The sequence below is a fragment of the Enhydra lutris genome, unplaced genomic scaffold (genome assembly GCF_002288905.1).
Source record: "Enhydra lutris kenyoni isolate GAN:26980312 unplaced genomic scaffold, ASM228890v2 scaffoldscaffold49, whole genome shotgun sequence".
Lineage (NCBI taxonomy): Eukaryota > Metazoa > Chordata > Mammalia > Carnivora > Mustelidae > Enhydra > Enhydra lutris.
Window position 1 is genome coordinate 11,024,949 of NW_019154133.1, and position 27,967 is coordinate 11,052,915.

The following is a 27,967-nucleotide window of genomic DNA, read 5'->3' on the forward strand; positions in this document are numbered from 1 at the left end:
AGAAAACAAAAAACCCAGACAACCCAATTCACCAGTCTGCACTGCTGACTTGTATCAGAAATTTTAGAAAGAAATAATACCAATATTATATGTTCTACTTCAGGAAATAGAAGGGGACATTTCTCAGCTCTATCAGTGAGACCACTATTACACTGACAGCAAAGCCATACAGAGACATTACACAAAAGAAAAGCCACAGACCAATATTCTTCATGAATATAAACACCAAAATCCTTAATATTAACAAATTGAATTCAGCAACATATAAAAGGCTAACTTAATATTAGAAAATCAATTAATGTAAAATAATAGAATAAATGAGAAAAAGCACACAATCACCTCAATAGTTGTAGAGAAAGCATCAGATAAAATTAATGCCTCCTCATGATTAAAAACTCTTAATAAAGTCATCATGGAATTTATGTCCCTCAACATGATAATAGGCAATTGTGAAAATTCTAATATTAACATCATACTCCAAAAGACTGAGAAAGAGGCAAGATGTCAGCTCTCTGGACGTCTGTTCAACAATGTCCTGGAGTTTCTAACCAGTGCATTATGGAGGGGAAAAATAGTTAAAGATGTAGAGTTGGGAAGGAAAGAAGCAAACTGTCCTTATAGCGAAAGACACAATCTTATTAGTTTATAAGAAATCCAGGGGGGAAAAAAAAACTATTAAAGTTAATGAGCAAGATTAACAAGGTTGTAGAATATACAAGAAATAGAAAAATTCAAATTTTATTTTTATACTTTAAAACAGATAGTCGGAAAGTGAAATTAAAATAATTCTGTTCAAAATATCTTAAAACTAATAAAATTCTTAGGAATACATTTAACAACAACAACAAAGTGTATGGCCTGTCCACGGAAAATTGTAAAACACTGCTTAGAAATCAAGAAGTATCTATATGATGGAGAAAATGCCACATTTCTGGATTAGGAGACTTGATATTGTTAAGACGGCACATCTGCCAAATTGATCTATAGACTAAATGCCAATTCATCAAATCCCAGCAAGCTTTTCCATGGAAATTGACAAACTGATTCTAAAATTTATAGTGCAAAGAACTTAGAAGAGCCAAAGCAATTTGGAAAAAGAAGAACAAGTTTGGAGGATTTATACTTAACTGTTTTCAAAATTTGCCATCAAGTACAAAATCAAGACTGTGGTATTGACTTACTTAGGCACAGACTTATCAATCAATGGAATAGAGTATGAAGTCTAGGAACAAACCCATATATTTATGGTCATTTGATTTTTGACTATGGTCCCAAGGCAATTCTATGAAGAAAGCACAGCTCTATTTAACAAATGGTAACAACTGAATATCCATATGCAACAAAAATGAACTTATACCTCTACCTCATACCCTATATAAAAATTAACTCAAAATGAATCTAAAAGAATAATAAGCCTTTTTAATGTGAACATAAGCAAAAATTGCTATATACGACACTCAAAGCACAATCCATAAAAATAATAAATTAGACATTTTTCAAAATTAAAAGTTTTACCTTTCAAAAGACACCATTAAGGGGCATGTGGGTGGCTCAATCATTAAGCATCTGCCTTCGGCTCAGGTCATGATCCCAGGGTCCTAGGATCGAGCCCCACATGGGGCTCCTTGCTCAGCAGGAAGCCTGCTTCTCCCTCTTCCACTCCTCCTGCTTGTGTTCTCTCTCTCTGTCAAATGAATAAATAAAATCTTAAACAACAAAAACAACAACAAAAGACACCATTAAGAAAATAAAAAGATGCCGGACTCTGCAAAAATATTTGTGAAACATTTATCTGATACAAGACCTGTATCCAGAATAAAGAACTCCTACAACCTAATATTAAGAAGACAACTCGACTTAAAAAAAGCAAAATAATTTAATAAGCATTTTGATAAGACGTATGAATGGCTAATAAATGAAAAATGTGGACAATATCATTAGCCATTAGGGAAATGCCAATTAAAACCAAAATGAGATACAACTATATACACAACAGAGTGATTATAATCAAAAAGATTGCTGACACCAAGTTTTGTAAGAATACGGAGAAACTTGGAAGCCTCATACAGTACTGGTGGGCATGTAAAATGACCCAGACACTTTGGAAAATGGTTCAGTAGTTTCAACAAAGCCAAGCACATACTTATCATATAATCAAACAGTTCGCTACTAGGTATGTAACCAAGAGAAATGAAGACAGGTGTCCATGGAAAGACTTGTATGAAAAATTTCATAGCAGCATTACTTTTGATAAACTAAAATTAGAAATAATCCAAATGCCCATCAACTGGTAAACAGGGATAACCTTAATGTTATCCTTCTAGGGAATTCTAGGGAATTCTATTCCATAGGTGGAACAGATGGCAACCTGCAAAATCTATTGATAGCTTTGGTGGGGGAGGGGAGCTTCCATAGTCCCCAAATATCATCATGCCACATTACCAGCCCTTACGTTCAGCCCAGCGTAGCCCCTAGGTCAAGAAGTCCGCAAACCTCTGTTTATTTAGCACAGGATCTACTCCAGGTCCTGGAGCCATGAGGGTCTTGTGACACATACTGGAGATTGCCATGTGATTAGGACAACCCAGGGCCTTGAAGGAGCACACAGATTGTCCAAACAAGAAGCTGATAAAGTTTTGGCCTGTGCAAAGTATAGTCACTTTTTTTTTTTTTAAGATTTTATTTATTTATTTGACAGACAGAGATCACAAGTAGGCAGAGAGGCAGGCAGATAGAGAGAGACGTGGAAGCAGGCTCCCTGCAGAGCAAAGAGCCCGATGTGGGGCTCGATCCCAGGACCCTGGGATCATTACCTGAGCCGAAGCGGAGGCTTTAACACACTGAGCCACCCAGGTGCCCCTATAGTCACTTTTTGAAAGAAGTTTTTTCCTTTCTAATCTTGTAGCCTAAACATAACTGCTACGGTTTCAAAAGCTCCACTGCATGAACAGAGAGAAGCAGCCTGGTCAACGGAGAGGAAAACACCTTCCTCTCAACTTACACACAGGCAGGCCCATGAAGATAAGCCTTTCACAAACAAAGCTGAGGGTATACAAGCCGAGAGCAGTCAATGTGATTTACCTTTACCCTAACAGTCATTTTTTTTTTTTTTTAAGCCATTCTGAAACACCAGATCGTGAGATTAGTATTGCCATCCACAGGAAATGGGACCTGAGTTTCAAAGGGACCTGATCTAGTTACTCAAATCGGTGTTAGGGTTTAATCTCTCTCCCTATTCTTCTGGAAAGAGAAGTGTTCATAAAAATCTTATTTCCGACTCAAAGAGTTTAAAACGAAATGGGCACCCAAACTCAGAAGCGTTGGGGGAGGGGGGAGGGAATCCTAAAAGAGAAAAATCTTCCCAAAGGACTCGGTTATCCTCTCATTCTCCACTTCCATCCCCCGCCATCCTCCACCCCCACCCCCGCGCCCCGGTCCAGCGGGTGGGCGGTTCTTACTGTTTTTATTATAAAAGATTCCAGGTTCCTTGGATCCACCCAGACCTGACACCTTGACTCTAAGCGTGCGCAGCCGGAACAGGAAAGTCGCGCGTGCTCTGGGCGCGAAGCGGCGAGCGCGGGACAGTCTCGGCGCGGCCACAAGGTCTGTGTGCCTGCCTCCTCCCCGTGCCCCTCTTGTTTCCTGCGCTGCAAGCAGCCAGGGGCGCGAAAGCCCTTCCAGAAATTCTCTCGGCGTGGGGGAGAGCTAGGCGCCGACAGTTCTCCGCGCTCCCTCGCCGCCGGTGCCCGCGCACGTGGGGAGCAGCTGGCGCCGGTGGCGCCGGGGTGCGGTCGATGAGGCGCAGCCTGAGGAAGATGCTGAGCCCTGGGAAGCAGGAGGAGCCCCAGGGCGCAGTCTACCAGGGTGTGGAGAACGACATGGACGACTCCAAGGACTCGCTTAAGGTACTCCGGGCGATGGGCGGGCGGGACGGGTCCGGAGCCGGGCGGGGGCGGCAGTGCTTAACTCTGCGCTCCTGCGTTCGGGGTTTCCCAGCCGGCAACCCCGCGACAGGAGGACGCCGAGCACTGGGGACCTTCTGAGAATGGGGGCGGGGGGCAAGGGGCCGCGTTTGCGAGGCGCCCCAGGAGCGTCTGCTATGTCCAGTTTGCCTGCCGCTTTGCTCAACCTGCCCTTACCCCGGCGCGGGCACCTGCAGTCTGGGGAGACTTACCCCAAAGTACGGGGACTGGCGGGACTGGCGGGCTCCTCCGGGGAGTGGGGGCATCAGGAAGGACTGTGGAAGAAGAAGCCTCTTGACGTGGGATAGGTGGTCTTCTCGAGGCGCTCAGGCTAGGATGGGCTGTGTCGCTTGCACGGTTCCCGGGACACCCTGGCGTCCGTCCCGGGCAGCAGTAGCTGCAGATGGCCGGGTCGGGGGACTGAGGCTGTTGAGGGCTCAACAGACCCGCCGCTGGCTTTCCGCACGTTGTCAGCAGGAGGAAGGGTCTTTTTTTTTTTTTTTAAACGTTAAAATTACAAGTCTTTCCGACCCCACCCCCTACCTCAAATCCATTTCCTGAATTGGAACCGTTTTATCAGTGCCTCCAGTATTTTCCAGAGCGCGGGGGGAGGGGTAGTTTGGAAAAATACACACAAGTGACTTACGAAATTATATTCTAGAGTACACCTGGAGATGTACGTCACTGTGTTTTTGCAGCTTTATAGTATTCCCTTATATGAATGTATCATGATTTACTTCACTAGTTCAGTATGAGTGGACTCTCAGGTTGTGTTTGTTTTTGTTGTGTTTTGCTGTCACACATGTGCTTGTGTAGTGCGTGTGGATACAGCTGATTCTGTTAGTATATTAGTGAATATGCATGCATGTCAAAGTCTTAGCAGAACCAAGAGGTATGTGCAGCTTTAATTTTGATAGAAATCAACAGATTGACCTCTAAATAGGTTGACTCAGATTGTTACTGAGTCAAGCGCGTGTAGTAAATCACATAAACTGACAAACCAGCCTTCCCCTATTTGTGCATCCAGATTAAACACTGACTTTTTTCCCCCCTCCCTCCTCCTTAATATAAACATATTAACTAGGGTCTTTTGGCTTAATCCAAAGGATTGAGGTCATGAGTTCCAACGCTAGGATAGTGTTTTTGGAATTAATATTACAGACTGGAAGAAAATTGTACATTTCACAAATCTCAGAAATACTTCACTTACCAACGTGGTTTTGTTTTCGAGAGATACTTGCCAAAGGATTTCTGCAGCACAGAGTCTCAAACTTCATATTTGTGTTTGACTTCATGTAGTTTTATTGCCTAAGTCAAGTAGAGCCATTTATATGATTTAAGGCTTTTAGAAGCTACAGTAGAGCTTGTAGTTTGAAGGGTTTATGTATTTTATTACCTAAAGTAATTCCAGATCATTCTGTAGGAATGTCAGCGGTGAGACTAATTACAAATCAGTACTTATAATACTGTAGAGAGTTCTGACTCTAAAGATTTTCTGATTAAAAAGATGTGGTGTATAGTATTTTCTCCAGCATCTCCACACCATCTCAGGAATACTAAAAAAATCAAAGGATGGAAGAAACCTTACAAGATGAGAAATGTGGGCAGAGAAATGTGGACATCTGATTGAGGCCTTTACCTTTTTCTATGACACTCTAAGCATTTGACCCTTCATTTGTCAAAATCTTTTACCTGCTTCCCTCTTTTTTACCCCATTACTGCTTGTATTTCATTAAAGCAACCTAGAACAAATGCATTTGATACCTCTGTTTAAAGTGCTTAGAATTAAGTTTGTTTAAAAGTGATTATGTTCTGTATCTAGTCATGTAGTTTGGAATCCAAAAGAATCTGAAGTAACCCTGTGACAAAAAACAAAACAAAACAATAAAACTATATTGAGTGAATATAAAATAATTCTGTCTAAATGACATTCCCAGATTACTTTCAGAACTTTAAGAAGTCTCTTCAAAACTCGACTTAACATATGATGTACTAAATCCAGACTTTAGCACATCTGATGAGCTTATATAAAGTACTTAGATGCTCTTTTGTCATGTTGAATTCAGCAGTACCTTATGAGCATCTGAGCCTAGTATTTGTCCTCTAGAGTATGTAATTGGGTTTGTGTTGACAGCGCATCACCGATCAGACCTGTAGACTGTTCTCTCTGGCCCTGAAGGGTGGGCAGTGTAATCCCTTTATTACTGGGAGAACATCAAATCCAAGTGCTAAAATACTTCCAAATGTAATTAGACACTTTCTTTGGTAGAGTGAGACATTGAGAAACAGCGTATTTCTTTTTTTTTTTTTAAAGATTTTATTTATTTATTTGAGAGAGAGACAGTGAGAGAGAGCATGAGCGAGAAGGTCAGAGGGAGAAGCAGACTCCCCATGGAGCTGGGAGCCCGATGCGGGACTCGATTCCGGAACTCCGGGATCATGACCCGAGCTGAAGGCAGTTGTCCAACCAACTGAGCCACCCAGGTGTCCCGAGAAACAGCGTATTTCTGAAAGAACCTCATTTTTAATTTTATTACTGAATCTGTTTAAGTTTAGAAATGGTTGCATGCTCATTGTTTTATCATTCATTCACCAAAATTATGGGTTGTTACATAGAGTTTTGTAGTTGAAAAGTGATACATGTGTATTTAAAAGACTGTCATAGAAAAATGATTTCTTCGATACTATTCTGTGATAACAGAGCAAAAACCAAAGTTGAAACTTTTAAGGGATTTTGTTTTATTTATTTCAACCTGGCATTTGTTGAATGAATCCTTTGAGTTGTTGAGTAAATCCTAATATGCTCCATGTTTATTAACTATATTAAAAAACATTAAGTAGTTTAACAATTTTATCTCAATGTGTGTCAAACATGACCAGTCACAGCCAAAGGTAGAATTAAAGCAAGTATCTGGATTATTTATTTGGAGGATGTTGCTGCATTTTCAGGAAGTAGTTATTTTATGGTGATTTCTATGAAAAGCTACTGTCTTGTAAAATGTTTTGTTTTCATTTCATTTGATGAAATATTTGATAAATACCTTCAGAAAAAAGTCAGATTATTATTTGGTCACATATTTGCAAAGCTGGGAGGAACATTGAGAAATAATTTTAGCCTATATATTAGTATGGCATTGGAATGAGGTTCCATTAATTTTTCCCACTGATTTTTAAAAAGGAAGTCTTGGGAAATTCTGAGGTGTATACGGGTCCATATGACCCCACCTGCTGCTCTGTAAGAGCTCTGGATCTGCCTTATTTCTCTCCTTCCTTCACTGTGTCTTTCTGGAATATAAACTATCTCTTTCTGGTATATAAACTATCATGCAGAATAAGTATCCAAATGTGTAGTGCACATTCAGCATAGGCAGTCTGAGGAATGAACTAGAGAATGTTTCTCAAACTTTTTTTTGTGTCTTAGAACACCTTTAAACTTAAAATTGATGATTCCAAAGAATGCTTGTTTATGGGGTTAAAGCTACCAATAGTTACCATATTAGAAATTAAAGTGGAGAAAACACTTAAGACATGGGAATCCATGGCATGCATTCTAGTAACTGTCAGTGCTATAATGTCACCATACCTTCTGTGGCCTGTCTCACTGTGCAGTCATGAGAGACAGAAAGAAAGGCTAGGCTAAAGAATGGCATCTTGTAGCTCTCCCGAAAGCCTCAAGGAGGAGGGATAATTTAGGAGGGCATTTGGAAGGTGGATTGGAAAGGAAAGAGAGCAGGGCACACTTCATTCAGGTGGACAGACTGGTATAGTTTGAGCTAAGTACAACATGGACACGGCACAGCATGGTGCTAGAAGAGGCTGGCTTCTGGAATAGAGCACTTGTGTGCAGTTCAGGGACATGTCAGAGTTTGCTGCAGCCTCAGTTTTGGCCCACACTCTGCAATTTGGCTTTGGCTTTGGCAATCAAATATCAAAATACCCAATTCAGTGCCATTTCTGGTGTCTTCTGACTGGTGTGTTATCAGTGATACCATCATATCTAAACACTATAAAAATGTTAGCAATAGAATAAGGCATGTTGTTCGTATTTGTTAATACCTAAACACTTTCAAATATAAGGAATTCTAGAAGCAACTTAGACTAACACTCTTGTCAGTCAGTTGAAGTGTAATTAATGAGCATGATTATATTAAATTATTTTGAAAATTCCTTTTTTTTCTTTTTAAAGATTTTATTCATTTGAGAAGGTGCGAGAGAGCACAAGAGTTGGGTGAGCAAGGCATCCAATGTGGGACTCGATCCCTGGAACCTGGAATCATGACCTGAGCCAAAGGCAGATGCTTAATTGACTGAGCCACCCAGGTGCCCCAAATTTGAAAATTCTTAATTTTTTGTATAAAACAGATAGTAAGAATTTTCAAGTAGGGAACTAGAATATGGAACTAGACTGTCAGTTAATACAGATATTATAAAAGGATACATTCCTTAATTTTTGAAAAAACAACATACTTTTGATCTAAAGTATTCATGAAAATTTAAATAATGCAAGGCAAGGTAATAGAAGCAAGTTCATCACATTAAGGTTTTTATAAAATTTTGTTTGCTATAGTAACATTATAACATCAAATGAAATTATTTTTAAAAATTTATTTAATTTTTAGTAAGTTTATTCTGTTTAGGCCATGAGATTTTCTAGAAAAAGTTCTGCTTGGGCATTTTTCATATCTTGTGAGAATGAGTCAAAAGTGGAATATCAACATTGTCACCACAAAATTTCACAAGGAAGAGATACAGTGTCATTTATGATAAATTATCCTCAGTCCAGTCATAATAAAGAATATAAAAAGCAAGAAGAAGAAAAAAGAGTATTAGAGAAAAATAAGGTATTCAAAAAAAGCTCTCACTTTTCCCCTGACATCAGTGGAAATGAGCATGTGTTTGGAGTTTGGAGCATGTGTTTCACAGGCCAGTGACAACAGCCAACTGTGCCAAAAACTTACTGAACTTGCTCTCCAAGATCTGTTCTTATGGTTCAAAATATTTCAGTCTATCACACACCTCGTTCTTTTTTCTTTTTTTTTTTTTTAACTACTAGCCAAATCTCTCTTTTTTTTTTTTTTATTAACATATAAGGTATTATTTGTTTCAGGGGTACAGGTCTGTGAAACACCAGTCTTACACATTTCACAGCGCTCACCATAGCACATACCCTCCCCGATGTCCATATCCCAGCCACCCCATCCCTCCCATTCCCCTCCCCTCCAGCAACCCTCAGTTTGTTTCCTGAGATTGTGAGTCTCTTATGGTTTGTCTCCCCCTCTGTTTTCGTCTTTTTTCATTTTTCCCTCCCTTCCCCTATGATCCTCTGTCTTATTTCTCAAATTCCTCATATCAGTGAGATCATATGATAGTTGTCTTTCTCTGATTGACTTATTTTGGTTAGCATAATAACCTCAAGTTCCATCCACATGGCAAATGGGAAGATTTTGAGGGTTTTTTTTGATAGAGATATATATATATCTATATATATATATATATAGATATATATATATATATCTATCTATCACATCTTCTTTATCCATTCATCTGTTGATGGACATTTAGGCTCTTTCCATAGTTTGGCTATTGTGGACATTGCTTCTAAATGTTGGCATGCACGTGTCCCTTCGGATCACTACATTTGCATCTTCAGGGTAAATACCCAGTAGTATGATTGCTGGGTCGTAGGGTTAGCTCTATTTTCAACTTTTTGAGGAACCTCCATGCTGTTTTCCAGAGTGGTTGTACCAGCTTGCATTCCCACTAACAGTGTAGGAGGGTTCCCCTTTCTCCGCAGCCTCCCCAGCATCTGTCATTTCCTGACTTGTTAACTTTAGCCATTCTGACTGGTGTGAGGGGGTATCTCGCTGTGGTTTTGATTTGTATTTCCCTGATGCCGAGTGATGTGGAGCACTTTTTCATGTGTCTTTTGGCCGTTTGGATGTCTTCTTTGCAGAAATGTCTGTTCATGTCTTCTCCCCATTTCTTGACTGGATTATTTGTTCTTTGGGTGTTGAGTTTGATAAGTTCTTTATAGATTTGGATATTAGCCCTTTATCTGCTATGTTGTTTGCAAATATCTTCTCCCATTCTGTCGGTTGTCTTTTGGTTTTGTTGACTGTTTCCTTTGCTGTGCAAAAGCTTTTGATCTTGATGAAATCCCAATAGTTCATTTTTGGCCTTGCTTCCCTTGCCTTTGGCGATGTTCCAGGAAGAAGTTGCTGTGGCTGAGGTCGAAGAGGTTGCTGCCTGTGCTCTCCTCAAGGATTTTGATGGATTCCTTTCTCACATTGAGGTCTTTCATCCACTTTGAGTCTATTTCCATGTGTGGTGTAAGGAAATGGTCCAGTTTCATTCTTCTGCATGTGGCTGTCCAATTTTCCCAACACCATTCCTTGAAGAGACTGTCTTTTTTCCATTGGACATTCTTTCCTGCTTTGTCAAAGATTAGTTGACCATAGAATTGAGGGTCTATTCTGGGCTCCCTATACTGTTCCATTGATCTGTGTGTCTGTTTTTGTGCCAGTACCATACTGTCTTGATGATGACAGCTTTGTAATAGAACTTGAAGTCTGGAATTGAGATGCCGCCAACTTAGGTTTTTTATTTTTAACATTCCTCTGGCTATTTGGGGTCTTTTCTGGTTCCATATAAATTTTAGGGTTATTCGTTCCATTTCTTTGAAAAAAATGGATGGGGTTTTGATAGGGATTGCATTAAATGTGTAGATGTGTAGATATGTTTCAGGTAGCATAGACATTTTCACAATATTTGTTCTTCCAATCCATGATCATGGAACATTTTTCCATTTCTTTGTGTCTTCCTCAGTTTCTTTCATGAGTACTTTATAGTTTTTTGAGTACAGCTTCTTTGTGTCTTTGGTTAGGTTTATTCCTAGATATCTTATGGTTTTGGGTGCAATTGTAAATGGGATCGACTCCTTAATTTCTCTTTCTTCTGTCTTGTTGTTGGTGTATAGAAATGCAACTGATTTCTGAGCATTGATTTTATATCCTGACACTTTACTGAATTCCTGTATGAGTTCTAGCAGATTTGGAGTGGAGTCTTTTGGGTCTTCCACATGAAGTAACATATCATCTGCAAAGAGTGAGAGTTTGACTTCTTTGCCAATTTGGATGTCTTTTATTTCTTTTTGTTGTCTGATTGCTGAGGCTAGGACTTCTAGTACTATGTTGAATAGCAGTGGTGAAAGTGGGCATCCCTGCCGTGTTCCTGATCTTAGCAGAAAAGCTCTCACTTTTCCCCCATTGAGAATGATATTGACTGTCATACAGCTCATTCTATGATGATGGTTTTTACCTCAGCTTCAGTTTCTCTTGTATGTTGGTTTTTCCATCATTGACCAATCAGCCAAAATACATATTCCATGCATCTCCTGTTCAAGTTGTGACTTTGCCATTTACTGAGTCCCTTTGGGCAAATTGAGTAACCTCTCCATGTCCTTGTGTGTAGCTCTACCTAAGTCCACAATATAGCTAGGATTTCCAATGTGCAGAGAACAATGAGGTTGGGCTGACTTGGCCTGGTGCAGGATCCCACTAATCAAAAGAGGAGGAATAATGTAATCCTAGGGCGTGAGTGGATAGCCATCTAGACTACTAACCAAGTAAGTTACATAACACTGTTTTGGTATAAATCTAGCTCTGCTACTTAAGGAAACATTGGATGGGAATTGACTGTCAGCAGGAAGGTCAAAGATGGGACAATAATTTAGATTCCTGGACTTAATCCTTGTATCATGAAAATCTTTTTATTTAACCAAAATCCCACATGCTCTGATATAAGTACATTTTCATCTGAAAAAATTTCTCTATGTTTCTGGGCACCTGGGTGGCTCAGTTGGCTAAACTCCTGCCTTTGGCTCAGGTCATGATCTCAGGGTCCTGGGATCAAGTCCCACATAGGCTCCCTGCTCAGCGGGGAGTCTGTTTCTCTCTCTCCCTCTGCCCCTCACCCCCTGCTCATTCTCTCTTTCTCAAAGAATTCTTAAAAATTTTTCTCTATATTTTCACTATACTTGCTATTTTTTAGATCACATCCCTTATAATTACTTCAATAAAAGTTTTCTCAAGGCCTTTATTTCTACAGCATATACAAGTTTATGATCAGAAAAGCTGATCATTTATTTAATGCACTTATTAATGTTCAAGCATTTACTTGTACCTTCTATATATCTGTACTCATTTTGTGTTCTTCAAAAAAATATTTACCTTATCATAAGCATGATGAATAATTTTGGGTGATAGTAACCTTTTAACAAACAGCTTGTAGTGAGGTGCCTGGGCAGCTCAGTGGTTTAAGCATCTGACTCTTGATTTTGGTTCAGGTCCTGATCTCAGGATTGTGAGATTGAGCCCTGCATGGGCTCCACCTTCAGCAGATTCTCTCCCTCCTTCTCCCTCTGCCCCTCCTCCCTTAAAAAATTAACTTGTATTAATAAGTTTTATGTATGCTTGTTGGAGGTAACAATTTTTAATATACTTCCAGGTGGTTTTTGAAGGAAGTACATGTAGACTTAAAAACCTTCTGAAGAAACGAAAGAAATTAAGCAAATATGATGATATGAATGCATCCCCTTTGCACCATGCTGCAGCAGAAGGTCATGTGGAGCTGATGGAGATGATCATCAATGACTCCTCTTTTGAAGGTCATGGGATGTTACAATGAGTGCTGTATAAGTCCATCATCCCATTAGATTCATTGGGAAGAGTGGTATGAAGTAATTTTGAAGGGCAGATGAGTTCCAGATTATAAAGGGCCTGAATATCTCACTCAGGAGTGTGGTTTTCCCTTCGAGCTAGTTTCCACTGAAATACTGCAAAGGGTGGTGCAGGGATCTGGGACATTGCACAACATGCAGAGATTTTCTTTATACACATTTGATGTGTTCTTTACTATTTTAATTGAGGTCATTCTGCACTTAAATTGCATATCATTGAATAAAATCAAGGCTCTAAGAAGACGGAACCTCCTCTCCTATCCAGCCTCATGCACACACAATCTTGTTTGATAAACTCAACTATAATCACATAAGTAAGGGAGATGCTACAGATTTAAGCCATGAGATACTGTGATAAGACCTTTATTACTTAAGATGATTCCATCAATATTGTAGAAGATGGATTGGAGGAGGAAGCCCAAATGAGAAGCTATTTTAGTAGCAAAGAGAAGATGAGAGTCCATGAGGGTTTTGAGATTGCAATAGGGAGAGGGAGAGAATCAAGAGCTATTTTGCATGTAGAATGGACAAGGCTTGATAAGAGATTGAGTGTGAGGAGTAAGTAGCAAGCAGTTGAACCAACTTTGAGTTTCCTAATTTAGGAGATTAGGCTAATAGTAAAGCTATCCAGAAAAGAAGGCATATAAAAAGAACAGAAGAGAAGTGAGAGTGAGGTGTGAAGAATAATGAATTTGGTTTGGTCATACTAAGTCTGAAAGGTCCAGAGGACATCTACTATTGGAAATATCCAGTAGACTAGAAGTCTAGAAGGAAGGGAGCTGCCCCCACAGGGCCATTGTTCATAGAAAGTATCAGAGGCTATGGAAGTGCATGGAAATCCTTTAGGAGACTGTGAAATTGACAGCAAAGGTAGCTTAAGGGTAGAGTACTGACATAAGGATCAGATGGCAGAGGAAAAACTAGCAAGAGAATCGTGAAAAGGGTGGTGGATGAGAGATGGATGGTACAAAAGCCCAAGGAAGAGTTCTCAGATAGATGTGTAATAAGAGTAACTGCACCCAAGAACTAAAGTAGGAAGAAGATCACAATAACCCTTGTGCAAAAGGGTCTCAATGACCTTTATAAAAATGGTTTCTGAAAATTGTTGGAGATAAAAGTCAAATTCTTTAGTTAGTGAATGGGAATTTATCATTGTAGGCCCCTGTTTAAGTTTGGTGCTGAATGAAAATCGTGAAAGGAGTAATTTGATCAGACAGATTGGTCCAAAGATGTGTGTGAGTATGAGAGAGTAGGAGTATGTGCGTGTGTGTGGGGGGGGGCGGCGGTGTGTTGCTGAGAATGAGGTATTGGATGAATGAAGAAAGAGAGGAAAGATAAATTTTTAAAAGGAGAAACATGGGCATTGTGGCTGCAATGTGGTTGCACATGGTCCCAAATCATTTTCATGATTGAATACTTTCCCATCTCCTCAGACATAATAATATCCTGCCACTAATTAAAAAGGCTGATAAAGCAGACGGACATGTCTATTTTAGCATTGATATAAGATACTGCTGTATAAAAGGTCATACTCTTACGTTATACTACTTACAAGGTAAGTCATACTCTTATCTTATACTACTTACAAGGTAAGTAGTATAATATGTTGCATTGTAGAAATAAGCGGAAACCACATGTGACATTAGGGGCACAAGCTCTAGTTATAGCTTTATGGTTTATTAGTGTGGTGTGTCTTTTTTCTCATTAACATTTTTTTGAATCATTGCTATGGGCCATTCTACTAAGATCTTTGAAGACATGATTTGGTATTATCCCCTCTGAAACATTGTGAAGTGTATATATATTTTAAACTTCATCTTTCCTCCCTTTCCCCCACCCCTTCCTACCAAATTTGACTATAATAACACTGAGGTTCAAAGAGTAAGGCAGTTTACAGAACTCATACTGGTTGTGTAACATTGGCAAGATTTTGAACCTCTGGCCTCATCTTTCTTTATCTTTCTGAAAAAAATGGCCATGGTCCCTTGTGGGGTGTTGGAGGGTTGAATGTGGTAATGGTTGTATGGAAATTCGTTGTGTTTCTGACATATAGTTACTACTTTTATATAAACTCAATATTTTATAACTATCCTCAAATTCATACTTAAGATAAAAACATACAGCAACAGGAGAATCTGTTTCTTGAGGATGCTATAGACGGACATTTAACTCATTTGACAATGCTGGTGCTGTACTTCAGCATATCCCTGCTAGGTGTCCGTCAGATGTTTCCTGAGAACTGAAGCTATATTGTATTGTTTTTATAAAGAAGGTAAAGCCTGTGTCAGCAGCACTTGGCTTTGAAGTCAACATGCATGCAATAGGTGTTGAATACAGTCCAAGCAAAATCTAACTGTTATTTCGGTGTATTTTTCTAGTGCTGAACATCATGGATGATTATGGAAATACCCCTCTGCACTGGGCTGCAGAAGAAAACCAGGTTGAAAGTGTGAAGTTTCTTCTTAGCAAAGGAGCTAACCCAAACCTCCGGAACAGCAGCATGATGGCGCCCCTTCACATAGCTGTGCAGAGCTTGCACAACGAGGTGATGAAGGTAAGGCTGCTGCCCACACCCCATCATAGCATGAGCCAGGACCCCAGTCTGGCGGTCTCTGCCTGAGCCAGAGTGGTCAACATAGCCAACCAGGATGAAGGAAATATGGTGATGAGAACATTGGTTTTGCTTTTGACCAATTGATAATGATCTTGTCTTTATCAAATGGTTCTTATGTATGAGCATTTTTTTTAAAAGATTTTATTTATTTATTTGACAGAGATCACAAGTAGGCAGAGAGGCAGGCAGAGAGGGGCGGAAGCAGGCTCCCTGCTAGGCGGAGAGCCTGAAGCGGGGCTCGATCCCAGAACCCCGAGATCATGACCTGAGCCAAAGGCAGAGGCTTAACCTGTTGGGTCCATGGTCAAAGGAGCGAGACTGATACAAAACGAAGGTCAAGCGAAGCTTTATTTCGCGCCAAGCATCGAGAATCAAACTGACCGGCCAGGGCCGTCTCTTGCAAAGAGGCGACCCCTCCCAGCCTCACAGACAAACTTTTATAGAGCAAAGGCCATGTGGTTGAGCCTGGCCACACACAGGTGGCCAATTGAATTATAATTCACCCTATAGTAGTTATTTGAACTAGGATATCACTCTGGTCAGAATTGGCGCCCAAAAGGCAGGGCCCACATTCTTGGGTGGTTAGGGAGGTGCTTTCCTGATTGGATGTCTCCACCTGGCTTGGCTCATCCTTGTATTCTGGGCTCTGTTACCGCCCCCTGACCTGACACATCCTGGTATATGGGCTCTGTTATCAGGGGCTGGTCAGTCATATTTTTCTGGTTTCCCAGACTTGTTTCTAAGTAAGTTCCTCTGGGAGGGCAGGGTCAATCTAAGTTTATTGCATAAACAACAAAATGGCTCGCTCTGGCTAAGCAGGCCCTTACAAACCCACTGAGCCACCCAGGCACCCCTGTATCAGCATTTAAAAAAAAAAAGTTTTCTATGTTTCAACTTTTTAATCCTCATTCAAAGAAACAGAACTGTGTACCAAGACTATTATTATCCCTATATCAGAGCTGAGGGAACTGAGGCACAGAGAGAATGAAATAATTTGCCTAATGTTATATAACTGGTTGAAAGCAAAAATTAGGAATTTGTTCTCATCTTTGTGAGTTAATGCTTTGCTATTTTTTACCTGACTCATTACATGATAAAGAGGAAGACAGTGATGAATGCCTCAGGAAGACAGAAAACATAATTGCGACCATTTTTGTTACAGCAGACAACATGCCTTAGTGGATGGCATGACTTGGCAGAAGACATAATGACACTTTTGGGGGATTTCTTACTTTTTCCAAGACCTCAGAGTGAGTGAGTTTTGTCAAATAAAGGAAATTCTGGGAAATGCCAGAAGGGTAAGGTTTAGCCCAAGGCTTTTAAACTGCATCCCAGAGTCTCACAGACACACCAGAAGACACATGTGGTTACTGACTTAAAGAGCAATGAAATTTATAAAGGGATCATGTTTTGCATATTCATTTCTAAGAGAGGCAATTTGGAACTTATAATAAGTTTTTCTGAAGTAATTATATTGCAAATAATGACTTGGATATTAGGCTAAGCCACCTATCTTAATTAGTTCTAGTTGCTGTAACAAAATACCATGGACTGTGGGCCTAAGCAGAAACATTTCTTTTTCACAGTTCTGGAGGCTGGGAAGTCCAAGATCAAGGCACTAGCCAGTTTGGTGTCTGGTGGGGGCCTGCTTAAGGCTTGTCTTTCACAGACGGCTGTCGGCTGTCGTCTCACTGTGTCCTTTGTTATGCCCCAATAATGGGTCCATGATTAAAGGAGCGAGACTGATGCAAAGCGAAGGTCAAGCAAAGCTTTATTTCGCACCAAGCATCAAGAATCTAACCGAACGTTTGGGGACGCACCTCTTACAAGAGAGGGTGACCCTTCTCTGTTTCACAGACTAGCTTTTAAGGGCAAAGGCCATGCGGTCAGGCCTGGCCACGCACAGGTGGCCAATGAGATTGTAACACACACAGGAAACTCCACAGTGATGCTAGGTGACCAATTGAGTTACAATTTACCCTAGTAGACATTTGAACCAGCCTATTACACCTTGATTAGGATTGGCACCAAAAAGGCTCCCAAAGGGCTGGCGGGGGCCCATATTCCTTGGTAGCTAGGGAGACAGTATGCAACCCCCCACTGATCGGATGTCTCCACCTGGCCTGACCCACCCTTGTATCTGGGCTTTGTTACCTGGAGCTGGTTTCTGGGACTTGTTTTTAAGTGAATCCCCTGGGGAAAGGGGAGCAGGGATAGTTTAAGGGTTAAACAACAAAGTTATTGTTTAACCTCAATGGAAGCCTCTGGCTAAAATAAAAATATAAAATAGGTCCTTACATCCTTATAAAGCAGAAGGGCTTACGGGGTTTCTTTTATAAGGGCACAACTGTCATTCTTAATCACCTTTTGAAGGCCCCACCTCCCAATACTATCACATTGGGGATTAAGTTTCTACATAAATATCAGGTCCATTCCACCATCGCAAAACCTACTTTGTGTGTAAATCACCCCCAAAATCCCAGGGGTGTTCTTGAGCTCCATGCTCCTCCCTGTAACCCAGACACCTTCCTCTCCACCCCCTGGGTCCTTGGTTCCTTGAATCTGGGCTTAGAGGGTGTGAGAGGAGCCTGCTTTCTGCTTTCCCACTCTAACGTGTGTATAGCTCTATCACAATACTTGGCACATGGTATTGTAATCAAAGTTCATGTGTTCCGGGAAACAAATTGAGGGTTTTAGAGGGGAGGGGTGGGATGAGGTAGCCAGCTGGTGTGTATTAAGGAGGGCGTGTGTTGTGATGAGCACTGGGTGTTATCTGCAACTAATGAATCGTTGAACACTACATCAAAAACTGATGTTGCACTATATGCTGGATAACTGAACATAATAAAAAAAAAGAAAAAATATTAAAATCAAAAGACTTATTTAAAAAAAAAAAGAAGTTCATGTGGTTTCTCTGGCTCTGGCTGGTTAGCCTTGAAGAAGGGACTGTGGTGCGGCTAATCTAAATGTCTCCAGTCCTCATCAGGATGGCTCCTGAATAAGTAAATGAATGAATGAGTAAATGGGCATTTTTGCCTGAAGGAGAAGGGATGAGTTTAAGTTTCAGCCCCTAGGAAGATGGTTCAGGACAGCCCTTTGATGAGGTTACTGAAAAGGCCTTTGGCAGGGGGCTATTTGTTTTTAAATGTCTGCATTGTTTGTGAGCCAGATGCTTTATTCTATGCCTTCTACACTGGACCCCCTAGTGACTGTGGGGACCTCTCTCTACCTAAAGAAGCCACATATTTCCTCAAGGAACTCTTGTGTTTCTTCTGAAGGCTCTCTTCAGAAACAAACGCCCATTGACTTAATTAACCTTGACTCTGAAAGTGTGATTTGGGAATTCAAAGGCAGGTAACAGTGGAAGGGCTATCTTTAATTAGGAATCAGAAACCTTAAGACTCACAAATACAGAAAGATACCACATAGAAATAGAAAAGAAAGTTTAGAAATAAGCCCTTAGCTGATTTATAAACTAGAAGCGGGAGGCGGCCGGGGGTGGGGGTGGTGGGGGGGTGGGGGGGGATTTGGGTATAACAAAGAATTTCCTGGTGACACCAGAACAAGAAAAAAAAAAAAAGAAAGAAGGAAAAAAGCAGGATTTTAAAAGAACTGAAATTAGTTGTCTCTCCTGTGCTTGATCTTACCAGCCATATCTTCATCTAAAAATATTTCCAAACCCTCTATTTCACCAGAGATGATGTAAGTGGAAGGAGGAGGAATTTGGGGGTATTTCTCTGTGTGCTTGTAAGCTCCTCTAGGGCTGCCTCTCCCAATTACACCCATGGGTCCAGCCTGTACCCCACCAGCCTTTGCTGAATGTGGAATGCTTCTCCATTGTCTGTTTGGCCAGCCTCCCCCAAACCTTCTACCCCTGCTTATATGCTTGCAAAGTAAACAACTTCAGTGTCCCCTCAAGTTCTTGTGCAGCTATCAGCTGTGTTTCCTGGTACACAGTGGCCTAGAGGTTAGTGGGTGGGCTCATTTCTCAATAGCCCCTAAGCTTTACTACTTATTGCTTACCCCTTCAGCATCCAGTGGTTTGACCCTCTCGTGAGGCTTCCTGGATTTCTATCAAAGGGACCTCTGGAGGCCACACCTACAAACTTCCAGGCTTGCCTGCTTATGTGTGAATCTGAAGTGGGCACAGTTTAGTTGCTCTCTCTGGGATCTCTGCCACATACAATTTTACACAGCTTTAGGAAAAATTGTGCTTACAGTAGTAAGCAGTAACACCCTCATAAGTGCTGTAACTCTGTGATCTCTGATTCTAAGAGGGCAAAGAGAGAAAAATCTCTTACAGACTCAGTAGGAATGCAGAGTTTGCTGAGAATAGAATGTGAAAGCACCTGACATTCAGAATGAACTTGTGCTCTCACTTTCTTTCATCCATCAGTAATCTCCTATGTGTTCTTACATGCTAAAATCTCCATTTAATTTTGTTTTGTAACCAGAGCTAATTAGTAAGCCTAATTCATTTGCTTACCTATCTGGGCTTTTTTTTTTTTTTTTTTCATTTTATTTTATTTTATTTCTTTTCAGTGTTCCAGCATTCATTGTTTATGCACCACACCCAGTGTTCCATGCGATATGTTCCCTCCATAATACCCACCACCAGGCTCACCCAACGCCCCACCCCCCTCCCCTCCAAAACCCTCAGTTTGTTTCTCAGAGTCCACAGTCTCTCATGGTTTGTTTCCCCTATCAGGGCGTATTCTATTAACAAGGGGCTCTGTGCACTTTTTTTTTTAAGTCAACGTTTTTAGGAAATAGCTCATTTAATAAATTCTTAAGGAATTTAATTTTAAGTACATATTATAGTTTTATCATAGTTTTGCTTTAAGAGAAAAGGCCTCTAGTAGGCCAATTCAAAGATTCTCTCTTGGGGGACACATTTATAGGAGCTAATTATTAGATTTGATATAAAATAAAGACTGGTTAGATTCTTTTTTTTTTAAATTTAAAGATTTTATTTATTTATTTGACAGAGAGAGAGAGAGAGAGAGAGGGAACACAAGCAGGGGGGAGTGGGAGAGGGAGAAGCAGGCTTCCCACTGAACAGGGAGCCCGATATGGGGCTTGAACTCAGGACCCTGGGACCATGACCTGAGCTAAAGGCAGACACTTAATGACTGAGCCACCCAGGTGCCCCAGATCTATAGATTCTTGGCCCATAATCAGCTGGAAGCCACCAGGTGAGGGGATGTCATGGGCATGCTATGAAGGCACATACAGGAGTTGTGTCTTTTCACAATGTCCGCTTTAGTCAGTCATAAAGCCAAGTTAATCACAATTATAAAACAGGTTCAGGATCCCAAACTCCATGACAGTTCGCCATGTGATTAAACTTGGCTTCTCACACGGCACACAGAGCAGGACAGAAGACAAGCCACACAACAAACAAGATAACAAAGGGTGCAGGACATGAAGGAACCAAACGCAAAGTCAGTCTGTGGGTGCCCAGTTGAGATAGGTCTGGTCAGGGTCTGCTCTCGGCCCTCACTGCTTAAGATCAATCAGACAGAGCCTTCTGAGGCAGCTGCTTGTTTTAATCGGTCAGACACAGAGGGGTCACATCTGAAGAGTCTGACAGTTTGCTGCCCAAATCCTGTCCTTTCTGAAAGGATTGAATCGGTCCTGGGTCCCTGCAGACCTCCGCTGGTTGTTTGTTATCAGTTCTGGGGTGTCAGCTAGCTGATGCTGGTCCCAGCGAGATCTCCTAACTGCAGTACCTTAACTGCTTGCGTCACTGCTTGACAGGAGAGACTGCATTGTGTTCTCTACAAGGGAACAGTTCTTCAGTTAAATTCCATCAGAAAAACTGCTTAACCATTTTATCAGGAACGGTAAGTTATTACATCACAGAAAAAGTTTCTATTCTGGACTAAGTCTAAATTAATTGAGTTAAGCCATACCAGTGTTACATGAACTCTCTTTTCTCTGCTGAAGAGAATGGAGTTTTTAACTGACATTTCCCAGAATACTTAGAATAGAGGTACAAGAAAAATGACTGAAGGGGAGAAAGCAGCCCTTCCCCATCCACCCCTTCTACCTCTCTCCTTTCCCACCTTCCTTCTTTGTCTCTCCCTTCTCCCCCTCCCTTCTTCCTCCACACTCACACATTCTGAATGGCTCCACAAATTTATTTTCTTGAAGCTGTTAATTTGTTAATTAACATAGTTCATTTAATACAAGTGAGAAGTATTAAGTGAGCTGTTTATTAGTATCTGTATTTCTTACTTCTTGTTTCATAACTCCATATTGCCTTAATTGGTGTGATACAGAAACCTCCCCCTCTCCCTTCCCTTCTTCCTTGAGAGAGAACATGCATGGGCACATGAAGGGTGGGGAAGGGCAGAGGGAGAGAGAGAATCTTTTTTTTTTTTTAAGATTTTATTTATTTATTTGACGGACAGAGAACACAAGTAGGCAGAGAGGCAGGCAGAGAGAGAGGAGGAAGCTGACTTCCTGCTGAGCAGAGAGCCCGGCGGAGGGCTCCATCCCATGAGCCGAAGGCAGAGGCTTTAACCCACTGAGCCATCCAGGTGCCCTGGGAGAGAATCTTAAGTAGGCTCCATGCCCACTGTGAAGCTTGACACAGTGCTTGATCTCATGACCCTGAGATCATGACCTGAACCAAAATCAAGAGTTGATTGCTTAACCAACTGAGCCACCTAGGTGCCCCCAAATCACCATTATTTATCTTTTTGAGAAATGTATATAGTACCTACTAAGTAGATGTTTATTCCTGATTCCATGGGAGAGGGATGAAAAAAGATGAGTAAAGACATGGTCCCTAACATCCAGGAGCTTATAATCTAATGGAAGGCAAATATTCTCATTGGCAACTTGAAAGCTAACTGTTTGACCATTATCCCCCTCTTATGTAGGTCTTGACTGAGCACAGCAGTACAGATATTAATTTGGAAGGAGAAAATGGAAACACAGCTGTGATAATTGCATGTTCCAAAGACAACAGTGAAGCACTGCAAATCTTGGTTTGTGTTTTAACCATTTTCCCCCATTTTCTTTCCTTTCATTAGGGTGACATGAATTGTTGTTATTTATAGCAGATTTGTTGTTATTTATAGAAGATCTTCTCAGTGAAATATAAAATGCAGAAAATGTCAGGAAAAATAGTTCTGTGTGTTTCTGTATTTGTGCACACTCCTTAAATCAATCTGAGATTGTTTACAGAAGATTCACAAGAAAACATTGGAGAAAATGTGAGGAGAACCAAGTGACAAGAAAGTATAGACAGCAAAAATGAAGATGAAGCTGTTGGTCAGGCTAGACTGCAAAGTACGAAGTATAGTAGATTGGATGTTAGTAAACGTGGACCATAGTTTTGACTCTGAGCTTCTGAATAGTCTGAGGAGAGATAAACATAGTTAACTGCAAACTTCCTGTTAGGCTCATGAAATAAAAGCCAAGAGACACGGACTTTCATGTACCTAGGACTAGAAGTTGCCACCATGGATTCTCAGAAAGGGAGCCCTATCTGACATAATGACTGAGGTCCTTGGCCACAGCCCTAAAAGTAGGGCCAGTCCTCTCTCTGGTGGGATTTCCTGGGGTGGTCCACTGAAACTCTGGAGATGCCCATCTGAAATGACTGACTCCTACCCTACATAGTCTCCCTTCTGAGTGTGGTATTAGAATCCCAGAAAAAGCTTTCTTTCAACTATCGCTTAAGGACTTGTATGCTATTCAGACAAGGGTATATATTTTTGCTGCTTGATTTTTTTCCTCTTCACTACCCCAGAGCATAAGATAATAAAAATAATTTTAGAACATCTTCTTGAATATTTAAATTTACAAATAGGTTCTAACAACTTAATTACATGTCTTGGAGAAAAAATGCATATTCCTATAAACTGTCGTGATTGGACAAAAAGAGGACAAAAAGTAAATGAATTAACACTTAAACCAAGAATTTAGAAAGAGAGCCTCAAATAAAAAGAAAATTGTAATAAAGGAACAGCAAATTTGAAAACCAGTATTAATGATTCTTGGAATTATTTGACAAGTTGATTTGTTTCTTTGAAAAAGATGATACAATAGAGCTGGTATGGGGCAAGTCTAAATAAAAGAGAAAAAGATGAATTGCAAATCATGGAGGCCTTTATCTGGATACGATAGGAAATATTAAGATGACAAAAGATCAGTATGAATAATCCTATTCTAAAAAAATGGAAATTCATTTTTAAATGTGTAAATAGTTAAAAGTAATTGAAATTTAGTAATTAACCAAAAGTTAATTCTAATTTATATAGAGAACTATAAAAATTATTAAAAATGCATTATTAAGCTCTGTAGTCAGCTAATTTTACAAACTTTTATAGATTTATAAGTTCTTTCAAACTTGTAAGGAAAAGGTTTTCATTTCAGGTAACTATTTTATAGCACAAGAAAAGAGTGAGAATATCCAGATTAATATTAAGAAGCAAATGTAACAGTTCTAAAATTTGCCAGTTTTCCTCAAAAGAAAAATTTAGACCAATTTTACATATAAACATATAGATGCAAAAATCTTAAAAATACTAGCAAAATTGATTTTAATCATTAAAAGAATAACACACAGTACTACATCGGCTTTATCCAGGGAATGTACAAATAGTTTAGTATCTGATTATAGCACATCAGTTGATGTGAACAGACGAAGCATATGATTATATCCATTTCTTTATCTTTAAATGGATAAAAATTTATCTTTAAGGTATTCTTACAAATCTGTAAGGAAAGGGCTACAGAAAATTGGCCAGGAACACATGAAGTTTAATTAGTTTCTCTAATACAGAGAAACCTATTGAAATAATGAGATTGTTTTTTTTTTAATCTCTTAAATTGGATGAAACAAACTTGTTGATTTGATATTCAGGGTTAGAGAAATTTTAATGAATCAAAGAATTTCATTCACTGTGGGTGTGAATACTTTTTGATTCACCAATTTCAATTCTTGGAGTACATTCCAAGGAGATAATTAAACTTATTATTGATATTAATGCTAGTGGTACATGTATCAAAGGGAGAAAACTTGAAAAAAAAGCAGAAGTTCAGTAATAGGGATTTATTGTATAAAGTTTTACGTATCCAAAAATGCAATATGTACTTAAAAAAAATCATATTTTTAAAGAATGTAGAACTTTTTTTTTTTTTAAGATTTTATTTATTTATTTATGTCAGAGAGAGAGAGGGAGAGAGAGCAAGCACAGGCAGACAGAATGGCAGGCAGAGGCAGAGGGAGAAGCAGGCTCCCTGACGAGCAAGGAGCCCGATGTGGGACTCGATCCCAGGACGCCGGGATCATGACCTGAGCCGAAGGCAGCTGCCCAACCAACTGAGCCACCCAGGCGTCCCAAGAATGTAGAACTTTTTGAACAAAATGATCACACAGTGTACACAAAATTACTTTTGAAAAGAAATAAGACAAAAACTGTTGTTTCCTAAAATGTAAACCAACACTGTTCCTCAGAAGTGAGAGTGTAGGTAATATTTGCTTCTTCACAGCTTCCTGCTTGTATAAAAAATGATAATTGAAAATAATGGACTCAGAGATCAAGGTAACATTCTTTTAGTAGAGAATTTCTACTAATGAAAATACCTGAATTTCATTCTTTTAGTAGAGAATTTCCATTAATAAAAATACCTGATTTTCGTAGTTTAACAAGAGTGCTGGTCTTACCATTTATTAATTTTATATAAATGAGAGGAAAGGAATTTGGGAAATATCACTTTATTTATGTATTGAACATAAATATAGGAGAGGTCATGGTAATGTTTTAAAACACTTCATTAATTTCATTGAAAAATGTGTTGACTTTAGTTGGAGTATCAAGATTGATATTTTTGTGTCTACATTGTTACTTCATCTTTGGAAAATACAAAGTGTCTCTAGTTCATAATCCTAGCCTCCTTCCACAATTACCTTCTTCCCTAGATTTCCTATCCTATGAACCCTTTCTATATAGTGTTACCTAGGCACAGAATAATGAAATGACCTAAGAGTGGCAATTAATTCTTGTTTATCCTTGTGATTTGGGGTTTCGCTTGGATCAGTTGACTTTTTTTTTTTTCTCCTTTCTTTTCTTCCAGTTAAATAAAGGAGCTAAGCCATGTAAATCAAATAAATGGGGATGTTTCCCCATTCACCAGGCTGCGTTCTCAGGTGCCAAAAAATGCATGGAAATAATATTAAAGTTTGGTGAGTAGAAGTTTTCATACATTATGTACTATAAAGAAGCCTGTTGTACTCGATGCTATTAATTTGAAAAAAATATTTAATAGAGTTTACATAGAGGCTTTTATATAAGTCTAAATATCCTTTTTTTAAAAAAAAATCCTTGTATTTATAATGTTTGTTCTCTTGAATTCTATTTTCCTCTGAAGGTGAAGAACATGGTTATAGTAGACAGTCTCACATTAACTTTGTGAATAATGGGAAATCTAGCCCCCTGCACATGGCTGTTCAAAGTGGTGACTTGGAGATGATTAAAATGTGCTTGGACAACGGTGCACAGTTGGAACTGATGGAAGTAATTGTTCATGTTCTACATGCTGCTTTTATTTAGGGTTGTCGTAAATTAGTCTCCAAAATGCTTTATTGCTCTTTTACAGTTAACTTAGGTTGCAGCAGGCATCATTTTTTGCTGTTCAGGTAGAAGCAGAACAAGAGAATATCACATTTCAACCTAGCCAAAGAATTCTGAGAGCTACCCACAACACTTTCAAACACAAATATGGGCAGATAATGATACTGATAATGATAGCAGAGGTACTGCCAGAGCTGTCAAAAGCCCTCGATTTCAAGGAAGCAGAATTGTTCACTCTGAATCTTATATTAATGCTTGATTTTGTTGATCTAGGAAGAAAAAACTCACAGCTGAATTTAGGTTATATCTTTAAATTTGGACTTAAATATTGGTTCTGATATTAAAACTCTTTGCAGAATGGGAAGTGCACACCCCTTCATTTTGCTGCCACCCAGGGAGCCACTGAGATTGTTAAGCTGATGCTATCCTCTTATTCTGGTAGCAGCGATATCGTCAACGCAGTGGATGGAAATAATGAGACACTCCTTCACAGGCAAGTTTCCTGTCTATCATTGGGTGTACACATTTTTAGTCTGCATGTGTTAAAGTGTACCCTCCAGGAGAAAGTTAGCACTCACAGTAGTGGAAATTCTATCGTTTAAAAGAAAAGAACAGAGATAAAGATCCTATGTTTCAAATGGAATCTCTATGTTCCTCTGGAATTAGAGTGTTAAATAGATTTTCTAAGAATAAAGTCTCCAGTGGCATGTTCTGGATTGTTTCTTAGGTCAGTGGATATAGGCTCAAGATTAATCTTTTATATGCTCCGGATATCAACATACATGCTTTTCTAAGCCTTTTCTTATTTGCTTCAATTCCTTATGTGTGTCTTTTCCTTATTTTTAGTGGAGATAATGGAGCAGATACATCTGGGTGTTCCACTGTTCCCAACCCTTTCCACTCACCGTCATAATTATAAATATTTTCAAAACAGTTTTTAGGAGATGGTGGCCAAGCTCCAAATAAGATGAGAGTTTAACAGAAATACACATCAGAGGAAAAAAAGCATCTGAAACTGTAGGCTTGCTAGATGCAAAGGCAGAAAGCAGGCCAGTATGGACTGAGAAGGGAAAACAAGGAGTAAATACTTCCTGTGTGAGTGAAAGAAGTAGCTGAGATGAGCCTTCCCTTTCTCTCTCACACACACAAACTGGCATTTGTGAATAAAAGGTTGGTGATATGAAAATGGCTATTAAATCAGAACAAAAACAATTGACTAACCTCCAGACTGGAGATTCTCAAACACCCGTGTATTAGTATCAGGGCAGTATATAAACTCCCAGCTTCTTTGGGATGGTCTCGGGAACTTTTTTAAAATGCTATAAACTATTTCCAGGTTTAAGGCAATTTAGAAACCTGTGATCAGGATGTAACTAAAATGTGTCCATTTGGTTCACAGCTTTAATGTACAAGTATGCATAAGAAGGAATTATTTTAGAAAAATAAATCATTCACCTGACCTGTAAGGGTCCTCAACCTGGTGACTACTCTAGCTGGACATACTCAACTTGGATTGGCTGTAGATTTCTTGCATCCATTCAGTCCAATTCTGATTAACCTAATACTGATCTATAATCCTGGAATGTCCTTGTAATAGCCAGTGACATTTGGAGTTTATGTTGAGCTTCAAAGTGAAGTTTGCTCTTTGGGCTAGAATTCTTTTAGTTACCATAGTGCAAAGACCCCAGTTCATTGTTTTGACTGAAACAGTGAACTTTGGAGGAAGGGGAATAGGGTGCCAGCCCTACCTGGCTGTGTACTATTTGGCAAGTCATTAACCTCTCCCAGCCTCAATGTTAAGATCTACTGAGAATCTGCATTTTTAATGGACCTCTCCCAGGTGGTGCCAGTGCTGGTCTGCAGTCCACACTTTGAGTAGCAAAACTCTAGACTGGGGAGATAGAAGAACAAGTCAAATGGAGCCTTAATGTTGTTATTCATTTCCTACAGTTGCTAAACATATTTAATGTAATTTAAATGTAGTACAACCTCTTGTGAATTTGGGGTGAAAATTGACAAGCCTGTTCTAAAATTTATATACAAAGGCTAAATAGCTGAGATC

The 27,967-nt window shown here is 39.6% G+C and overlaps 1 protein-coding gene across 1 annotated transcript in view; it reads left to right on the forward strand.

Moving 5' to 3' along the window:
* Positions 1–3,794: 3,794 nt before the first annotated feature.
* LOC111156789 (transient receptor potential cation channel subfamily A member 1) overlaps positions 3,795–27,967 on the forward strand; it is a 105,271-nt gene continuing 81,098 nt past the window's right edge. The window contains exons 1-7 of the mRNA XM_022517853.1: positions 3,795–3,905; positions 12,468–12,627; positions 15,078–15,253; positions 22,204–22,311; positions 25,409–25,517; positions 25,703–25,848; positions 26,262–26,398. Coding sequence (XP_022373561.1) covers positions 3,795–3,905; positions 12,468–12,627; positions 15,078–15,253; positions 22,204–22,311; positions 25,409–25,517; positions 25,703–25,848; positions 26,262–26,398 — 947 coding nt within the window. The remainder of the gene's footprint in view (positions 3,906–12,467; positions 12,628–15,077; positions 15,254–22,203; positions 22,312–25,408; positions 25,518–25,702; positions 25,849–26,261; positions 26,399–27,967) is intronic.